Source organism: Lipotes vexillifer, unplaced genomic scaffold (assembly GCF_000442215.2).
Source record: "Lipotes vexillifer unplaced genomic scaffold, Lipotes_vexillifer_v1.1 scaffold240, whole genome shotgun sequence".
Classification (NCBI taxonomy): Eukaryota; Metazoa; Chordata; class Mammalia; order Artiodactyla; family Lipotidae; genus Lipotes; species Lipotes vexillifer.
This window is the reverse complement of record NW_006797481.1, coordinates 5,020,978-5,041,509: the sequence shown is the minus strand read 5'-3', so window position 1 is coordinate 5,041,509 and position 20,532 is coordinate 5,020,978. Positions and strand designations below refer to the sequence as shown.

The 20,532-nt window shown below is 37.9% G+C and overlaps 1 protein-coding gene across 1 annotated transcript; it reads left to right on the top strand.

Moving 5' to 3' along the window:
* The first annotated feature begins 941 nt into the window (after positions 1-941).
* On the top strand, positions 942-19,911 carry LOC103078066 (pancreatic triacylglycerol lipase). Its single transcript, XM_007469602.1, has 13 exons — positions 942-946; positions 1,087-1,132; positions 2,370-2,524; positions 3,133-3,255; positions 5,182-5,316; positions 7,513-7,624; positions 9,214-9,333; positions 9,450-9,569; positions 10,082-10,200; positions 12,330-12,459; positions 13,561-13,669; positions 14,806-14,970; positions 19,798-19,911. The coding sequence occupies exons 1-13, from the start codon at positions 944-946 to the stop codon at positions 19,859-19,861; spliced, it is 1,401 nt and encodes a 466-aa protein (XP_007469664.1). The 5' UTR covers positions 942-943; the 3' UTR covers positions 19,862-19,911.
* Positions 19,912-20,532: the final 621 nt, after the last annotated feature.

Below are 20,532 nucleotides of genomic sequence, written 5' to 3'. Positions count from 1 at the left end.
AACCCGCGTCCCCTGCATCGGCAGGCGGACTCCCAACCACTGCGCCACCAGGGAAGCCCTTGACCATTTTTGACCTACAAACGTGACAATTTCATATGATTCGACCTATAGCTGTGATGCTGTCAGGCCAAATGCTCCAGTCTCTTAAAATTATAGTAGCCTATCCCAGTCTTTTTAAAATTAATTTTAAGCAATGCGATCACCAACTTAAAACATACCAGTTCTTTTCTATCAAATACTTCTCGCCCATATTATATTTCCCAGACCATTTTTTTCCAAGTTGAATTTTGTTTTTCTCTTATGCATAATTTCATTTGGTGATGGGGTCACTGATTTCACCTCTATGTTCTTAGAAGTACCCCCAGTTCCTTTCATCAGTTCATTTATTCTTTCCTCCATGTTATTGTTGAGAAATAAACTAGTCCTATGGACTATCCAAATAAACTGTCAACAGCTTTCCTAAAAGAAATGAACTCTCTTGAAGAAATGCCTCTATTTCACTGTTTTGGAAGGTAAGACAAGGTTGTACAAAAACTGCGTGAGCTGGTAAGCTTTTAGTATTTGTGGTCAAGACTGCTGCTATCAAATCTATGAAAACAATTTAGTTTCACCCATACCCGCAGACCTGCACAGAGAACTGTAAACTAAAAAATGGGCAGGCTAGAACCTTCACTACAATGAAATTATGGTGATTCTAAGCATTGTATAATCACATTGAAAGAGAACTGTGCTTATCTACCCTTTTCTCATCTTTCCAAAAGTACTGTGGAAAATTTTACCTACTCTATCAGTCTTGGTTTATTTATGATTAAAATTAGAAATACATCCTTGGAACCTCCTCTTTTTTCATGCCACATTTCCATGGAACTGCTCAAAATGATAAGGTTTGCCTATAAAAGGACCTCTAGGTGCTACCTTGTGGGCAGAACTTGACAGAACTGCCATGGTGAGTCTGGAACATGTTTACCAAGTCTAATTTAGTCTAATTTACCCATTTTCCCTCAGAGGTCTAACTGAACTTGAATTACGCCAATCTTTTAAGAACTTACTTAGCCAGACTTAATTGTATTTTAAAATTTTATTTAGATGCTGCTAATCTGGACACTTTCGCTGTTGCTGGGAGCAGTAGTAGGTAAGAAAAAAATACTTATGTCATGCTGGAAGAGACGTGCTGCTCAGTACTTGGAAGAAGGGCTACAACACCTGAATTCCAGCTACTATGAGGATGAGAAGTAGAGCAAGGGGGACAGATCCATGATTAGGAGCACAGCACTGGGAGTAGGGCTGCCAGATAAAAGCTAAGACGCCCAGTTAAAGTTGAATTTCAGGTAAAACGAAGAATACGTGACACAGTTATATAAATGATAAAATTTATCATTATAATAAATAAAATTTAAAGTTAAGAAAATTTAAATTTATTGTTATTGTTATAATAAAAAATTTATTGTTTATCTGAAACTCAAACTTAACTTGTATTTTCATTTGCTAAATTTAGCAACCCTAGCTCGGAGTCAAGCGTAAGTTTTGAACCCTGGTTCCATCAGCCACAACTGTATTTCCCTGAGTAAAATTCTTTACCTCTCTGTGCTTCACTGTCTTCATCTGTGAACTGGGCATATCATGCCACCCCTGTTGTGGGGTAATTGTGAGGCTTAGGTGTGATAAGTCACATAGATCATCTTGCCCGGCACGTGGCACATATCGAGAATGCAGCGCCCACAACGACTACTACTCCTATTCCTGCTCCCACTATTAATGGAGACTTTATCCTCCTGGAGAACCCTTCCTTTGTGTTGTTCTTTTATGGGTTAACATTCAAGCACAGAGTTGTGTCAAACCACGGGCTTTCTGTTTGATTATTTGTGAGCAGCTTCCTCAACACAAAAGTCCAGGATGCCCCTCAGATATAGGTCAGAGACCTAAATACTCACCCAGGGAGAGACGTAAAGTTTTGGCATTTGCGCAAAACTTAAGCTCTCAACCCAAAGCCCAATGCCAGAAGATGTTTACGAGGAGGTAAGCGCCTCGCCCCCTACTACCAAGACCTGGGGACACCAGACTGCTTCCTTCTTGGGCACCAAGGGCCCAGAGAAGACATCTGAGTTGAGAGGCTCAAATGAGTCCTAGCATGGGACTTCACAGAGACAGAAGGGGAGTGAGGCGGTCCTACATAGTGGAAACGAGAAGCAGCAGCCTGTCTTTAGCTGGGATGTTTTCTGTTGAAGCTGTTTTGTGAGTGTGTATAAAGGAAGGTGTTTGAAGATGTGGAGGAAGAAAATATGCCACAAAATGTAGTTTAACTCATGTATTGTCAGAGAGACCATCAAAAAGAGCATCCTGGTGAAACTAACACTTCTGGGTGATTGCAGGAAAAGAAATCTGCTATCAAAGACTTGGTTGCTTCAGTGATGATTCCCCTTGGGCAGGAATTGTAGAAAGACCCCTCAAAATATTGCCCTGGTCTCCAGAAGATGTCAACACTCGTTTCCTCCTATACACTAACGAGAACCCAGACAACTTTCAAGTAAGAACACTCATGGTTTTCAGAACTAAGTTTCATCTGTTTTATGTAATAAGGATACTGAATTTTGTCTTCTAAAGAGAACAAATCAGACAGTGGAATTTGCACCTCTGTAGACTGTTAGCACAGTGACCGTATCATTTTATATAACTTGTTTGTAAAAGGTTTGTTTGATAATTTGTTTAAAGTATCCATTAACTTGATATTATTTTTATTCTACCTCTATGGTACCATTTAATACAATATTCTAAATATGGATATTACATATATATAATCTCTAAGTATTATGTATAACCTCCCAACATACTTTGTATCTATAAAAAACACACACACTCGTACATAGCCTTCCTTTGGGTGGAGACAAGACCCTACCACCAATATTATAGCAGACATATTACTCCAAGTAGAGCAAATGCAAAAATGTTATGACATCTGGAAAGTATCGACTTGGTGATGATTGCAAATAGCTTGGTTGTAATGAGAGAATCCTTTTACTCACAAGGATCCCAAGTCCCAGGAGTCTCTTCTCCCATCTGCCACTTCCCTCCTCGTAACAGTTCTATTTGATATTTTCAGAAACTTGACATTAAACATCTTTCTCCCCCAAATAGAAACTCGTTGCAGATCCATCTACTATCACAGACTCCAATTTCAAAACAAATAGAAAAACTGTCTTTATTATTCATGGATTCATAGACAAGGGAGAAGAAAACTGGCTGCACAACATTTGCAAGGTGAGACTGTAAATCTCTTAAGGGAAGTTTGTTTCCAGAGTGATAACAACAGAGAAGGCAAGGCCCTACCCAGGCAGGACAGATGCCTGCCACCATGAGGCTGGAGGATCCTCTGACCCCACTGGGCCTGGGGTTCCCAGAGGAGGTCCAGGAGGTGACATGGGGTGGAGGGGACCTGGGACAGTCAGACCAGCAAGGCTGGCAGGCATTTGGTGGCTCTGGGTAGTGATTATTTAATAACTAATACAGAGATATTTCTAAATTTTAGCAACAGATGTTGCCATACTGATGCAACATTTGTTGCATTTTCAATAGCTTTTAGTCTCTTCAATAGGCTTTGATTTCTGTGTGAAGAACTAAAATAACTCATTTTGCCCAAACTAATTATTTTCCCTTGCTACTCTTTTATCTCCTATTGGTAGCAACAGCTAAGAAAACTGTGTAGATTTTCATTTCTGGCTTCTGTTGTTTCAGCAGTAGTGATCCTATTTTCTTAAATTTGCCTTTGGCTATGTGCCCTGTGATAATGAAGAATTAAAAGACAGAAAATCAAACAGAATAAATTTTCCAATAACTGCTAGTGCTTAAGGAACATTGTCATTGATTCATTTCTTCATCAAGATTTTGTGGCCAGCTGTGGCGCAAAGATACAATCAATTCTTTAGAGGTCTTATTTCAGGCCTGCCTGTGACTCAAGCCAAAGGCTGATCTGAGTTAACTCCAGAGAGTTTTGACTGATCTTGAAGACAGTTAAAATGAAGGGGCTAATTAACTACACAAGTTTAAAAATAATCAGTAAAACCACAACTTGTCTTCGAAAATAATAGCTGAATAATAATAGCTGATGATTATTGGGCTGGGGGAGAAGGGAGGGTAGTAATAGATTTCTATACTACAGTGAAGAAAAAATAAATAAATGATTCTCAGCTCAAAAGGTATATAGATTTTCAGATATGCGTATACAATTTATTTCTGAGATCCGAAAGCAGATGTGTTTTTCTTGCATTTGACTTGGCTTTGGGCATTATAATGGAGGAATGAGTACATTAAATTAGAAGGTTAAATGCCGTAGATTCAAGTTCTGATTCTATCCTTAGCTAACCAGGACACTAGCAAACCGTTTCCCCTCTTTGGATTTTTCTATCTGTAAAATGAAACAACTGGAGATGGTTTCTAATCTTGCTGCATTCTCAAATTCTTCTTGGAAAAAAGGTGGGGATATGCATAAATAAATACTCAAATAAATAAAATTCCTGCCAGATCTAGCATTCACGAAACTATCATTGACCCCATCCACAAAGGCTTCCCGTAGATATCTGAAAGTTTATATTTTTATGTGAAATAACTTCAGTCATGTACAATAAAACGTGTTCATACAAAAATTTTGATTAGTATTTCCATCATGGAAAAGCTTATTCGTTTGTCTTCAATACCTATATTTAAAGGGTCCTAACATAGTCTTTCATTTATTCAATTATTTAGTAGCTATTTACTGAGTACCTACTATGTGCCAGTAATTTTTCCAGGCACTGAGGATACAGAAGTGAACAGACAGGCAATGCCCTGAGGTACAAACTAGTAAGGGACAATGTCTTGTGAAGTTTATGATGCTCTAATGAGACAACCCATTGTACCACATTTTATACACTTTTCCCTGCAACAAATGTCTATGCACCTGTTGCTGTAGAAATCCCAAGAATCCAGTTCCCATTATGGCCAAATCTCTAGTTTGGAGCCAATGTTCAGCTTTAAAAAGGATTCCATAACCATAACAGATTAAAAGTTTTGTTTATTGGTTTGGGGTTAAAAAGAGAGCATGATATTGTGTAGGTCAAGGAGGGAATTCATCCTGGTCTTCAAGAGTGTTAATTAGTACTTAGGAAAGATGTTGAATTATTTACTTATTTATTGTGTCTCTTCCACCAGAACCTGTTTAACGTGGAAAGTGTGAACTGCATCTGTGTGGACTGGAAAAGTGGCTCACGAACTGGATACACACAAGCCTCACAGAACGTCCGGATTGTGGGAGCAGAAGTGGCGTATTTCATTGACGTTCTTGAGGTAACTACCTCTGGGTTATACAAAAGCCCATATGCACATTGCTCTCTGGATTCTCTTCCAGAAAAATTGCTGTATGTATGATAATTGGTAAAGTATTTTTCTACTTAGAGTTGGCATTCTCCTTGATTGAAAAGAAAAATGCAAAAAAAAAAATCTAGATTTGGGCTTCATCAATATGCCTATTAAAGTGAATGAACTGATTTTTAAGTGCTGTTATTCAAGCAACCAGGTAGATTGTTTCTCCTGCATTCCATCATTAGTTCTTTTAATTTTACCAGTTATTAAGCCAAGTTGATATGATAATGTCAACTTGAAGATTAAAGTAGAGGCTTTGTTGTTTGTTTGTTTTTATTTTTTTAGGAGAAGCACAATGATAACGAGCTAACCTGGTTTGGTAACTAAAAACTTAGAAAATGTTCAACTTGAAAGTGCTTAAGTAATTGCTTTCATTATTCTTTTCTTTTACTCTTTTTAAATTTTTTTCTTTTTCTTTTTCTTTTTTTTAAATTGAAGTATAGTTGACACACAATATTCTGTTAGTTTCAGGTGCCAAAATATATATTGCAATGTCTGGTTGGTGGAGCTGGCAGATTATTTATTGATTAAGTTCACCATCTTACTTGAGTGCAGTTTGTGACGCCCCAAAACAATTACAATAGTAATATCAAAGGGGGGACACGGGTTCGTGCCCCGGTCCGGGAAGATCCCACGTGCCGCGGAGCGGCTGGGCCCCTGCGCCATGGCCGCTGAGCCTGCGTATCCGGAGCCTGGGCTCTGCAGCGGGAGAGGCCACAACAGTGAGAGGCCCGCGTACCGCAAAAAAAAAAAAAAAGGTCACTGATCACCATAAGAAATATTATAATAATGAAAAAGTTTAAAATATTGTGAGAATTACCAAAATGTAACACAGAGACCCAAAGTGAACAAATACTGTTGGAAAAATGGTGCCGATAGACTTGTTCAGTGCAGGGTTGCCACAAACCCTTCAGTCTGCAAAAAACATAATATCTGTGAAGCATAGTAAAGCAAAGTATAATAAAATATGGTATGTCTGTACCACATCTTCTTTATCTACTCATCTATTGACGGACACTTAGATTTTATCCATTGCTTGGCTATTGTAAACAATTCTGCAATAAACTTAGGGGTGCATATATCCTTTGGAATTCATGTTTTCATTTTCTTCAGAAAAATAACCAGCAGTGGAATTGCTGGACCATATGGAAGTTCTATTTCTAATTTTTTGAAAAACCTCCGTACTGTTTTCCATAGTAGCTCTACCAAGTTACATTCCTACCAACAGTACATGAGGGTTCACTTTTCTCCACATCCTCGCCAACGCTTGTTATCTGTTGTCTTTTTGATGATGGCCATTCTGACAAGTGGGAGGTGGTACCTCATTGTGGTTTTGATTTGCGCTTCCCTGGTGATTAGTGACGTTGAGCATCTTTTCATATGTCTGTTGGCCATCTGTATGTCTGACTTGGAAAAATGTCTATTCAGGTTCTCTCCTCATTTTTTAAATCAGATTATGTTTTTTTATATTGAGTTACGTGAGTTCCTTGTCCACTCTGAATATTAACCTCTTACCAAATACATAATTTGCAAATATCGTCTCCCGTTTGTTTTGCTGATGGTTTCCCTCACTGTGCGAAAGCTTTTTGGTTTGAGGTAGCTCCATTTGTTTATTTTTGCTTTTGTTTCCTTTGCGTGAGGAGACAGATCCAAAAAATATTGCTAAGATGGATGGCAAAGAATATACTGTCTGTGCTTCCTCCTGGAGTTTTATGGTTTGGGGTCTTACATTTAAGTCTTGAATCCATTTTGAGTTTATTTTTGTATATGGTGTAAGAAAGTGGTCCAGTTTTATTCTTTTGCATGTAGCTGTCAAGTTTTCACAACACCATTTATTGAAGAATAATCACTACTTTCTAATCCAAATACTTGCTTCACCACCTCTGGGTAACAAGTCCTAATATCCATCAAGGGTCTCCTCTACGTAGTAGAACAATAAAAGAGAACACTTACACCATCGCCATTTCTCCTAATAAATGAAAAGAAAAAATCCATGAAAACTGACTGCTTTAAAGGAGAAGCTTCTCTTCTTAAAAATTGAGTTTTCAGAGCGTTCTCTTTTCTGCCCATCTTGAATTTTGCTAGTTTGAAAACATTCTGAGGAAGTTTTCTTTCCAACAGTCGTCATTTGGATACTCACCTTCCAAGGTCCATGTCATTGGCCACAGTCTAGGTGCCCACGCTGCTGGGGAGTCAGGAAGGAGGACAAATGGGACCATTGGACGAATCACAGGTTGGTCAAAGCTGCAAAGTTGGACTATATGAAGCCTATACGGGGTCTAAAAGGACAGAAATTTGGCACAGACCTGCTTTTACCTGAGGAGACAAGTTTTCACATTTTCCGAATTAGATCACATGATCAGAGAAATCGGTGTGTTCTGAGACCTTATGAATTTGTTATTAATACCAATCTTTAGTCTACAGAGCCCTGTTTAACATATAAATACTGCATGTGACTAAAATGTGCATTAAGAACATCCGGAAGTCTTATTCTTATCTACTTTCTCTTTGTCAGGTATTCACAAAGGATGAGTTTGGTGAATAGAAGAAATTGCATAAATAATAGAAGAAATAGAATTAAACCCAAAGAGCTCAAAAATGTATCATTAATTATATTCTGCTTCATAGCAATTGATAATTAGTCCAGTCCTCATGAACCACAACCCGAGAGTGGTGGGGACAGATAGTCTGGGTGCCCTGGGCTGCCAGGGCTACATGCTGCTAATTAGATAAAAAATATGATTTTACAAATCTCAGACGGGTTGCCTTTAGCCAATGGAGTCATATGTTGGATACCCAGGTCCTACAACAACCTTGTAACTTTATAAGAAAGACTTTGCTATCCTGGATCTGAGAAGTGACTATTTCAGGAAATGATTACTTTATTCTTGCATCTTCCCTTCTTTATTTTCTTCCCAAATCCCCTGTCTCCAACCCCCTGATTGTCTTTTTTAATACTTTGGATAAGTTGGTTACATTTGCATTAGTGGGGGTATCTGGAATTTGGTTTTTTTTTTACATCTTTATTGGAGTATAATTGCTTTACAATGGTGTGTTGGTTTCTGCTTTATAACAAAGTGAATCAGTTATACATATACATATGTTCCCATATCTCTTCCCTCTTGCGCCTCCCTCCCTCCCACCCTCCCTATCCCACCCCTCCAGGCGGTCACAAAGCACCGAGCTGACCTCCCTGTGCCATGCGGCTGCTTCCCACTAGCTATCTATTTTACGTTTGGTAGTGTATATATGTCCATGCCTCTCTCTCGCTTTGTCACAGCTTACTTACCCTTCCCCCTCCCCATATCCTCAAGTCCATTCTCTAGTAGGTCTGTGTCTTTAGAATACCTCTTTAACTTGCTGGAGAGAACATTCTTTCTCATAGTCCATAAATGCTTATGAGAGCCTCAGTCAGGCACTTGCCAAGCTGTGGTCGCAGTGACTGTGAAAGCCAAGATCCTTGCCCTCACAGGAGTTTATAGTATAGGTGGAACTCTTTCAGCTTGAAAATCTCTTAGGAGTTCAGTGTTTCCCAGAGTCTGGCTCTCCTGTTGTAACTGTGCTATTGACAGGGATTGTCCCAATGACTAAGCATCCATAAGTAGGGCCAAATTCCATGGTTTGAGGAAAATTCACTTTAATGCAAATAGTAAATTAGACACAGATTTCCCTTAGAAATTATTAATATAGGGAAGAACCAGCTTATTTCTTTGCATGCATTACTCATGATTACCACCAAAGCTGCACTCAGGTCTGTAAAGAGAAAGGTGAACATGCATGTCCACTGATAGACACTGACATGACGCATCCTATCTATTTTAGGGTTGGATCCAGCAGAACCGTGCTTTGAGGGCACACCTGAATTAGTCCGACTGGACCCCAGCGATGCCCGATTTGTGGATGTAATTCACACAGACAGTGCCCCCATAATCCCCAACCTGGGTGAGTTCCTCAATTTGTTCCCCTGGAGTGTTTTTTGAGTCTATACATAAGAGTGTTTTAGAGTGTTTTGAGTCTTTACATTAACATCAACTTTCCCATATTTTAAAATTCCTCAGGTTTTGGAATGAGCCAAACTGTGGGCCACCTAGATTTCTTTCCAAATGGAGGAAGGGAAATGCCCGGATGTAAGAAGAATGCTCTCTCTCAGATTGTGGACATAGATGGGATCTGGGAAGGTACAACTATTATGTATATGAAGAGATTTTTGGGGGGAGGGAATCTGTGTTTCCTTTTGATAAACTTGCTAAATATTTTGGTATTGTACAGGTCTCACATTTTCTATAACAAAGAACTTTTAGTTGTATCCCCAAGATACAGGTTTTCACTGGGGGAAGTGGATCTGAGAAGACTAATAGGAAAGAAAGTGTATTTGTAGTCAACTTCTCAAGGATCTAATTCAGGGAATTCATTACTCAGTCATACCTATCCCTTACAGACCAATCTTTTCCTCCTGGAGTTATTTTTCCATTTCATTTAGCTATGGCGTAACTATTATAATCTTAAACAGATTATATTAAATTCTGATTGCATCTCAAATCGTAACTACCCTTCATAAATGATTTTGTTCTGTGACTGCCATGAATTCACACTAATTAGAAAAATCTATTCAACAACTGTATTCTGACCATGACATTAACTTGGAAAAATAAAATCTGTCACTGATGTGTAATCATGTCTGATTTTAAAGGAACTCGCAACTTTGCGGCCTGTAATCACTTAAGAAGCTACAAGTATTATGCTGATAGCATCCTCAACCCTGATGGCTTTGCTGGATTTCCTTGTGCCTCTTACAGTGTTTTCAGTGCAGTAAGTAGATTCTATCTTGCACCTAAAGAATTTTGTGACCATCGCTTCTCATGACCAGTGTGGTTCACTATACATGACATGCATTCAGTGAATGTTACTACATGACTGACACATGATTTATACTTTCAATAATACATGTTTATTTTAATAGTGATAAAGCATTGGAGAACTTTAGAGAAGTGCACTTGTAAACTGAAATATCCCAAATCTACCTTGTCCTCTATCACTTCTGTGTGTGTCAGCTAAATGTTCACACTTGGTTTGGAAATAATTCTAAGTGCAAAAATTGTCTATGGAAATCTGATCTATGGTTGCAGGATGCTGATGAACATGAACAACTTGTTTTAAATGTTAACCTTATAAAGGTATATGATTATGGGAATGTGGACATTTCTGTGCAGTCTCATAATTGCCAAGATTTTTTTTTCAGTGTCCATCTTTTTTTAGGTATTCTCTAAATATCTAAGTTGGGATCCTTAAATCTGATCTTGAATATGACATATCAATTGCCTGGGGTTTTTTTTACTATTGCTTTTCCTTTCACAATAATTTTTTTTCAAATAAAGATGTATACCCTATGTTATTTAATATATAAATTTTCAAGTAACGTGCTAGGTGAAATGATAATTATCAAGTAGATATACTTTAGCAATGAAGAGAGAGGATCTGATTCCTGGTCCTACCGTTAAATAGTTGAATGATTCGGGGCAAAATACTTAACTTCTCTAAGGCACTTTTTTCATTTCAAAATGTAAATAAAATGGTAGATTCCATAGATTTGGTAGGAGGATTTAATAAGATAATACGTTTTAATTACTTAGCCCAGAACCTAAAATATAATAATTAGCATTCAACAAATGTTAGCTATTATGTGTAGGGGAGAGGGGATGGGTGCATATTTTATTCACAATGTAGCTTGCATATGCAACGAGAACGCCCCCCCTTCTTTGGTCTAACTTTATTTTTATTTTCTTCCCAAAGCCTCATTTTCTAGGTAGTGGGGAAAACAATCACAGAAGATTTAGGTTTCATCCAGTTAAAATTTAATCTGATTCAATAATATAAACAGTCCTTTTAAGTGACGCTCAGACACTTTTATAGGAAAAAATTTTTGCAGATTTCTCAGCCTTTGGACCACCTCCCTCCAAGCTGGTATTGGGCAAGGTGATCATGGTGGTAGTGGTCAGTGTGTGTGTGAAGGGCAGAGAGGAGGCTTGGGGGTCCACCTTCTTGACGGGCTCATAGCTGCCATCTGCAGGTGATGTCTGGGCATGTCCAAGCTACTGGCTTGGGCAATGCTCTCAGAGAGCTTTGGCCATTTCTTCCTGGCTGGCTCAGTTTCCCTTAGCTTTTGCTGAACGTGGACCCTGAGATTCAGCCCAGTCCGCATCTGGTCCACTGATTCAGGAGTTCACCACCTGCCTCTACTGTGGGGTAGCCTTGCCCTTTCATAGCAGGAATTTTTATGTCCGTCTGCCTCCCCCTCTCTTCGTCCCCCTCCCTCTCTTCTCCTCGCAGTTTCTTGGCCCAAGAAAAAAAGACATTTTCCTATGATATCCATCCTCTCCAGACCTCATGGCTAAGCCTGACTGACCAACTAGAGCATCTTCCCTTCACACTGAGAGAATTCTGAGCTCTGAATCTTCCAGACTTGATATGCTAAGTGGGAGCTAGAGAAAATTGAGAGAAGCTTGACTTTTAAGTCTGTTGTCCTCCCAGTGAGTCTTAGTTTGTGTATCAGAAGCTGATTATTACCTCCTGCTCTTTCTTTTGCAATTTTCCTAAAATAAACTCTAACCACCTAAAGGCAGATGGGTGTCTTGGGGCAACTGGAACAACTTAGAGAGGCAAAAGAGAAAGGATTAAAATATAAATAAATAAATAAATTATCTTAATTAATTTTTATAATATTTATGTTAGTGTCATGTTATTTAATAGTGAAATTGCTGACTTATCATTGTAAATAATGAGACTCATTTTTAACCTTTGTTGAGACACTGTTAAAGTCTTCTTTTACTATCAGAAGACGATTGGCTTTAAAATATTTGAAAATTCAACAACACGTGGAATAAGATGGTACACTTTTTAAAAAAGAGCCTCCTCATTCATCATTTGTTTATTCTCCCTAGAACAAGTGCTTCCCCTGTCCAAGTGAAGGCTGCCCGCAGATGGGTCATTATGCTGATAGATTTCCTGGGAAAACCAAAGCAGTGGGCCAGACATTTTATCTAAACACTGGTGATGCCAGCAATTTTGCCCGTAAGTCCCTATTTTATTTGTCTTAAATTCTCAATACTATGTATCTTATCACGTCCAGTGGAAACGTGTGAAATTGCTTTTCTGTACAAAAGTTTTAAACACTCCTCCCCAAAATGGAAAAACACATCAATGCCATGCTCAATGTGAACATGCTAATTTGGGTGGCAGAACAGAGTTTAGGGCCTGAATTATCAACGATGCAAAAATAAATTTCTTCACAGTTGATTCTGGTACCGAATTCAGGAGGCTTCTTCTGCTCCAGCCTCTTCATACTCTATTAAAAGTTTCACTGTGCAAAATTCTGAGGTTTTTACAAGCAGAAAAGTAACCCAGGAGAGAGATGGCAGAGGTTGTGGGAGTGGAAAGGAGGTGACAGATTCAAGAGATATTAGGATTGTAGACTCCATGTGTGATGGGAATCAGAGAATGCAGGAATGGGGAGACTTGGGGACAGACCCTGGGTTTCTTTTCTGGGTAATAGAGGAGGAAAACTATTTGGATGGGAGTCAATAGGGTTAGCTGCATTGTAAAAACTAAAGCTAAATTTTATCCCCTTCCCAATTTGGCCCAGGCTAGCTCTAATTGGCAAAAAATTGTAGTTCACCATTGACTGGTACCATAAAATGGTTACCATAAATTAATACAATTCCAATGGTGATGAAAAGCTGAATTATAGAATGTTAAAGATAAATATAGATTATTTAGACAAAAAGATGGCAGTACTCTAAAATTTTGTGATCTATAAAAATGAAATAAACTGATGAAAATACCACACTATTATTTTTCCATTATCTTTTAACATAAAGTTCTTATAATGTTCAAGAATAAATTGTTAGGTTAAAAAAATTGAAAACAAAATATATAACTTAGTCCCTTGGCTTAAAATCTTTTGACTTTGGAAAGGGTCTGTGTTCCTCCCCTCCCCCAATGTCTGCCCTCTGAACATTTAGTTAAAGGAATATCCATCACTATTTGATTAGAAGAACTACCAAAACCATACAAAAAATTATTCAAAATTCAGCAGTAGTGGAATCCAAGTTAGCCTGTTTCCAGAATAATTTTTCTAAAAGCTGATATTTTGCAAATATTTCCCCCTTGCAGGTTGGAGGTATAAGGTGTCTGTCACACTGTCTGGAAAGAAGGTTAGAGGACACATACTAGTTTCTTTGTTTGGAGATAGAGGAAACTCTAAGCAGTATGAAATTTTCAAGTGAGTAAACTACTACTCTAAGCTCCTTCAATGTTGGAATACTTCATACATACAATGTATGTCATGGACATAAGAGTTTATTCATTACTATATGGGAATATAGGGAAGGAAAGGTTTTTTCCCTTTACCTTTCTTGGCTCTTTGGCTGGTCTGGTAATCAAATTAACATAGGACAGATTAACAGGGGAAAAAACTAATTTAATTATGTACATATGGGGGTCCCAGAAGAATATGAGACCCACAGGCAGGGAGACAATTGAGGTTTATATGCCATTCTGAGCTAAGGAGAAGGGACAGGGGTCTGGGACTTCAAAGGGGAGAAAGACAATCCACAGTAAGATGGGAAGAACAAATGTTTGGTGCACAAAGGTTTGCCATGACAGGCAGAGACAACAGGACACGGAGAGGAATTTGATCTCCAGGCCCAGCTGACCTCCCCGCCAGCCTATCACACTTAACCCATATTCCTTGCAGCTATCTCAGGTGATAGTTCCCTTCCTAAACCAGGCCTTCTGTCTAAATTCTTTTAGGCAGTTAAGGGAGAGGTAAAAGTTATCCTTGAATCTGCTGGGTCTTGATCTCCTTCAGCTCAAAATAGTCCACCTGCCAAAGTGGCACATTCTGGGGAGACTTGTTCTGAACCCCTTCAGAAATACAGTACTGCCATGTGTCCTTAAAAGGAAGAGAATATTTCACCCTTGTACCTTAATACGTTTTAGAACTCTGTTTCTAAATTTTTTCTCTGCTGTTTCCTGAGAAAACCACAGATGTTTATTTTGATGCATGGTACCTGATTTATAATCACTAAATAATTATTCTACCCACAAAACAACTGGAAAAGTATGATATAATGATGTCATCATTTATTAAATTGTGGGAGGATTGTGACTATAACATGTTTGAAGTTTTATTAAAATAAGGATGACTTCAAAGTAATATGAGTTATTGATGGCAAATGAACTACCACTGAGCTGGCATACATGTCTACATTTATTTAACCATTAGATTCACAAATGTACTATCAATCGTCTTACTAGAGATACACTGTTAACTGGTTTTAGAAACATATATGTGTATATTTATATGTATGTTTATGTGTATTCATGTATGTTTTTATTAACTTCTCCATTCCCAAGGGGCTCTCTCCAACCAGACAGTACTCATTCCAATGAATTTGACTCAGATGTGGAAGTTGGAGATGTGCAGAAGGTTAAATTTATTTGGTACAATAACGTGATCAACCCAACTCTACCCAGAGTGGGAGCATCCAAGATCAGTGTGGAACTCAATGATGGAAAAGTGTAAGTAATAAAAATCCAAAGAGATTTGAAGCATTGAGTCACGTTTATAATTCTACTCCCACTGAAAGACAACTTTAAGTTAAATCACCTACAGTGGTTCTCCTATATCTCAGTCACCGCTGCTTCCTTATTATTGTTTCTTTAGAAGAAAGTGTACATCTTTAGGAAAACAACTTTGATAGATTTGTAGATGACTGTTGTATGAATACAAGTGTTAGAATGAGAATCTGGCTTCACAATCCTAAGGTGAAAAGAAAGAGTTCATTTAGCAGCTGTGCCTTGTGCTATGTGTGTGCTTAATATGTGTATCTTCCCCAAGCTTCCTGGGTTCACCAAATTGCCACTTAAATTACCGAGAAAACACAACTTATGAAGGAATACAAATAGATTGTTCCGTTTCATTAGTCCTTTTAGTGAAGACAAAGGTCAACCCCTGGTTCTAATCAAGACTAAAGTGTGTGTAAACCAAAGGATATTTACCATAGTGAACTACCAGAAGCAATGAGGTGATGATGATGATGATAATCATAACAATACCAATATCAGTCCAAGTGTTTTGAGTATAAAGCCAAATTCTGAGGCACAGTGCTATGCTGCTTCTGCCATCATATCATTCAGTCCTCATATAAGTCCAGTGTGGAGACTTTTGCTTCTGGCAAAGATGGAGTAACAAGAGCCCAGATTTACCTTCCCAACTGAAACAAACAAAAATTCAGACAAAATATATCAAACCACAGTTTTCAAGACTCTGAATATTAGGCAACAAAGGAAAGTGATCTCTGAGAGATAAGAAACAAATAAGGTAGAGTCTTCAAATTGTTGCGGCTAACTGCCTTGAAAGAGTCTCCAGGATGTCACACAAAGAGGAAACATTCAGGCAGAACCCAGCAAACTACCTGAGTTGAAGAAACAGAACTAAGAATCCAAAAAATCCAAGGCAACTGGATTTCACAGGACAGAGGACCAGAGAGGAGAGAGAGCTACAGAGAGGAAATCTCAGAGAGCTGGAAAATTTCCTTATTTAGCAGAGTACTGATCAGCACATATATGTGAGGAAACTAGCCAAGGTCTGTGAAGTGTCCACCCGAAAGGATTATAGAGAATAGTACCCAGTACTCTTGCAGGGCCGGGAACAGTACTTGTTTCTGCCAACCAGACCAGAAAAGCTCATAATTCAGGAAATGTTGGGTAGAGTATTTAAGAAGGTCTTCCCTCAGTGGTGGGAAAAAAAATTAGCCTAGAATTAGCAAGACCTGAAAGGATCAAACTGTTTCCAAATAACTGCACCCCGGAACAGAGCTCAAGAAAATTTATAGGAATACAAAATTATCCAGCAGTTAACAGGCTAAAGTCCACAATATATGACATTAAATGAAAGTTTTCCATGTATATAAAGAAGCAGGAAAACACAATCTATAATGAGAATAATCAATCAATTGAAACCAAACCAGAACCGACACAACTGTTAGAATAGCAGACATAGACGTTAAAACAATTATTAAACCTGTATTCCATTGGTTTAAAAAGGTCAGTAGAAGTATGGCCTATATATAGAAAAAAGGCTCAATTGAATTTCTAGAGATGAGAACTACAATATCTGAAATGAAAGAGCAGATTAGACATTGTAAGAGAAAAGATTAGCGGAGTTGAAGAGGTAATAGAAAGTATCCAAAATGAAACACAGAGAGAAAAAAGAATTTTGATGTAAAGAATATCAGTGATCTGTGAAATAATTTCAAGAAGTCTAATATAGTTCTCATTGAAGACTCCGAAAGAGGAAGGAGAGAAATATATATTTGAAGAAATAATGGCTTCAAAAATTTCAAACATAGTGAAAACTGTAAACATATAGATCCAAGTGATACCACAAAAAACATGAAGAAAACTATGCCAACACACATGAAAATCAAACTGCTCGAAACCAGTTATAAAGAGGAAAACTTAAAAGCAGCCAGAGAAAAAACACACATTACCTACAGAGGAATAGAGATAACAATTATAGGCAGATTTCACATCAAAAACAATGCAAGTGAGAAAACAGTGGAACAACATCTTTAAAGTACTGAAAGGAAAAAACCATTAACCTAGAATTCTATATCCACAAAAGTATCTTTCAAAGAAAAAGATGAAATAAAGACTCTTCAGACATATCAAAGCTGAAAGAATTCATCACCAACCGGTCAACACCATGAGAAATGTTAAAGGAAAGTCTTCAGAGAAAGGAAAGTTATACTGGTTGTAAAAGAATCTACAGAAAGGAATTAAGAGCGTAGAAGATAGTAACTACATTGGGAAACATGTGAGATTTTTAAATATGGTTATTTAAGTCTTTAAAAATAAATGACAATTTAAAAAGTAATGGCAGTATTTGGGGGAGGGGCTGTTATAATGTGTATAAGTAAAATATATGACAACAATGCCATTAGGCATTAGGTAGGAGGGGAGAAATGGAAACATACTCTTATAATGTTCTTATACCACCATATGTAAATTAAAATATTATCACTTGAAGGTAAAATGTGATGTTAAAAATATATGGTATAAATTCTAAAGCAACCACTAAAATAGTAAAACAAAGAACTATAGCTAATAAGCCAAAAAAAGGAGATTAAATGAAATGTTTTAAGGCATAAAAAGGGGGGAAAACAGCATAGGGAACAAATTGCAAGATAATAACCATATCAATAAATGTATTAAATTAAAATGCAACAATTAGAAGGCAGAGGTTGTTTAACTGGATTTTAAAAACTCAATACACAACTGTATGCTACCTACATGAAATGTACTTTAAATATAAAGACACAAATAGATTAAAAGTGAAAGAACAGAAAATGATATTCTATTAATTATTAGGGAAACGAAAATTAAAACCCCAATGAGATACCGACATAAACTTATTTAAATGGCTAAAATTTAAAAGATTGACAACATCAAGCACTGGTGAGGATGTGAAGAATCTTGAATTCTCATATACTGTTGATGGGAATGTAAAATGATGCAACCACTTTGGAAAATTCTTTGATAGTTTCCTAAAAGGCCAAACATACACCTACCTACAATTCAGCCATTTCTCTTTTATGTATTTACCCAAGAGAAAAGAAAGCATATACTTATACAAAGATTTGTACATAAATATTCATAGTACCTTTTATTGCAATAGTCAAAAACTGAAAATAACCCAAAGTCCACCAACAAGGGAATGGATAGACAAATTGTGGTCTTCTGTACAATGGAATGCTACTCAGCAGCGAAAAGGAACAAACTAGTGATACGTGGAGCAACATAGATGAATCTCAAAATAATTATACTGAACAAAATTATACTGAATGAAAGAAGCTAAACAAGAGTGCATACACCTTTGATTCCATTCATATAAAATTTTACACAATTCAAAGTAGTCTATAATGACAGTAGACCAGTGGTTGCCTGGGGGAAGGGAAGATGGAAAGGGATGGGAAGGAGAGATTACAAAGGATAGGAGGAAAATTTTGGAATAATGGATATGTTTACTCTCTTGATTGTGGTGATGGGAAATAAGTACTGTTATTATCCCCATTTTACAGATAATTCAATGAAAGCTCAATGTCAGAATTCATGTGCAGGAAATCTGACTTCAGCAAATCCTTAACTACTACAATAGAAATTCAGATCACCTTTATTTATATATATTGTGTGCCCTTCACTTCTTGTGACCCTTTTCAATATTAGTTTTTTTTGATGGTATATCTTAATTTATTATATTCTAATGGGAAAAATGAAGAATAACATTAACTTATGAATTGCCATCAAATGAGAGGGAGCTTTTAGTCAAGTCCTTCACTAATTTGCACTGAGTTTCATCTTGTCCAATATTTTTCTTTTTTTTTTCTTTTTAAAAATATTTATTTATTTTAACATCTTTATTGGAGTATAATTGCTTTACCTTGTTGCTCAAGTTTCTGCTGCATAACAAAGTGAATCAGCTATACGTATACATATATCCCCATATCCTCTCCCTCTTGCATCTCCCTCCCACCCTCCCTATCCCACCCGTCTAGGGGGACACAAAGCACTGAGCTGATCTCCCTGTGCCATGCAGCTGCTTCCCACTAGCTATCTACCTTACATTTGGTAGTGTATATATGTCCATGCCACTCTCTCACTTCGTCCCAGCTTACCCTTCCCCCTCCCCATGTCCTCAAGTCCATTCTCTACGTCTGCATCTTTGTTCCTGTCCTGCCCCTAACCTTTAATTTGCTATTTGCACATCGGCTAGCCATTAGATTACAGAGAAGAAAATGAAGATGAAGAGAAAAAAGCATTTTCTGAGCATTTTTTATGTGCCAGTCACTTTATATATGCTTCTATATTTTGTTAAAGAAAATTAGCTCCAAAGCCTCCTAAGTATTGCTCAGTCTTAATGAGTAAGTTAGTCATTTCAATTCAATACTGAATTAAAATAAGAATGCCTAGCCCGCGTAACACCAGGACCTCAGGACTTTTACTCTGGCTGATTTCTTGTCATGCCGCTGACCCTACTCTTCCTCAGGTGCATTCACTGACAGTGTGCCCTGTTTAGTAGGTGCTTTGGGGATGTGACAGATGGACCCTCCGTGTCCTTTGGAGTGTCCAATGATACCTCTTCTTTCTGCTATTGCATAGCCATGGGATAAAATTAGAAAGGAAAATGTAGTCCTTTATACCCAAGAGGTATTCACTCGGCCAGTGTCTAGTTTTGGGCACAGGGTGTGCCACTCACTCAGACTGAGGGGAAGGAAGTGGCTGTCATCAAACTCAACACACCAACTGTGTGTCAGGAAGAGTTGACTTTTTGTTTTCTCTCCCCAGGTTCAACTTCTGTAGCCAAGAAACTGTGAGGGAAGATGTTCTGCTTACCCTCGCCCCATGTTAGGAGCTGCTGACATGTGAACACTGAATCTTACTGCTAATAAAATCTAGTGGCAAAGCACTACATTCATTTCTTTGCCATCATGTCCATTATTTCCAATGAAATGTTTAAATAATGTGATTAAGTTCCAATATTTGGAGCTGGTCTGAAAAACCACAAATGACTGTTGAATTTTGCTACATGTTACCTGGCATTTGAACTTGGGAATATTGTTTACTTGATACTGATGTCATGCCCATTACTATTACTGATGTCATTCTGATCACTTAAGGCCGGCTTCCAGGTTCAAAGTGACCCGCTTGATGGTGGTGGGTACACATGATAAGTACCCACCTTTGCCACTTTTTCCATCGTCTTTAATCAGACATCTCAGGAGGATTGACACATAGAGAGTCTCCAGTTCTAATCTGAACTTTTCCCTTTCAAATCCTTGGCCATGTCTATTTCTGTGTCTGTGTCTGTGTCAGTTGGGCCCTCTGAGAATCAGACGCCAGGGAAATGTCTGTGATGGATGAAAGAGGAGATAGCAGGAGTAGGCAGGAGAAACTTCAGACCTCAGTGCAGGTCTAACACCCGTGAGAGGGGAAAGGAAGGAAAGATTGGGTGGGAAGAGCCCCAGCCCTCAGCAAATGTCTGAGAAAGTCTTGGCCAGGTCGATGGGGAGTCCCCAAGTG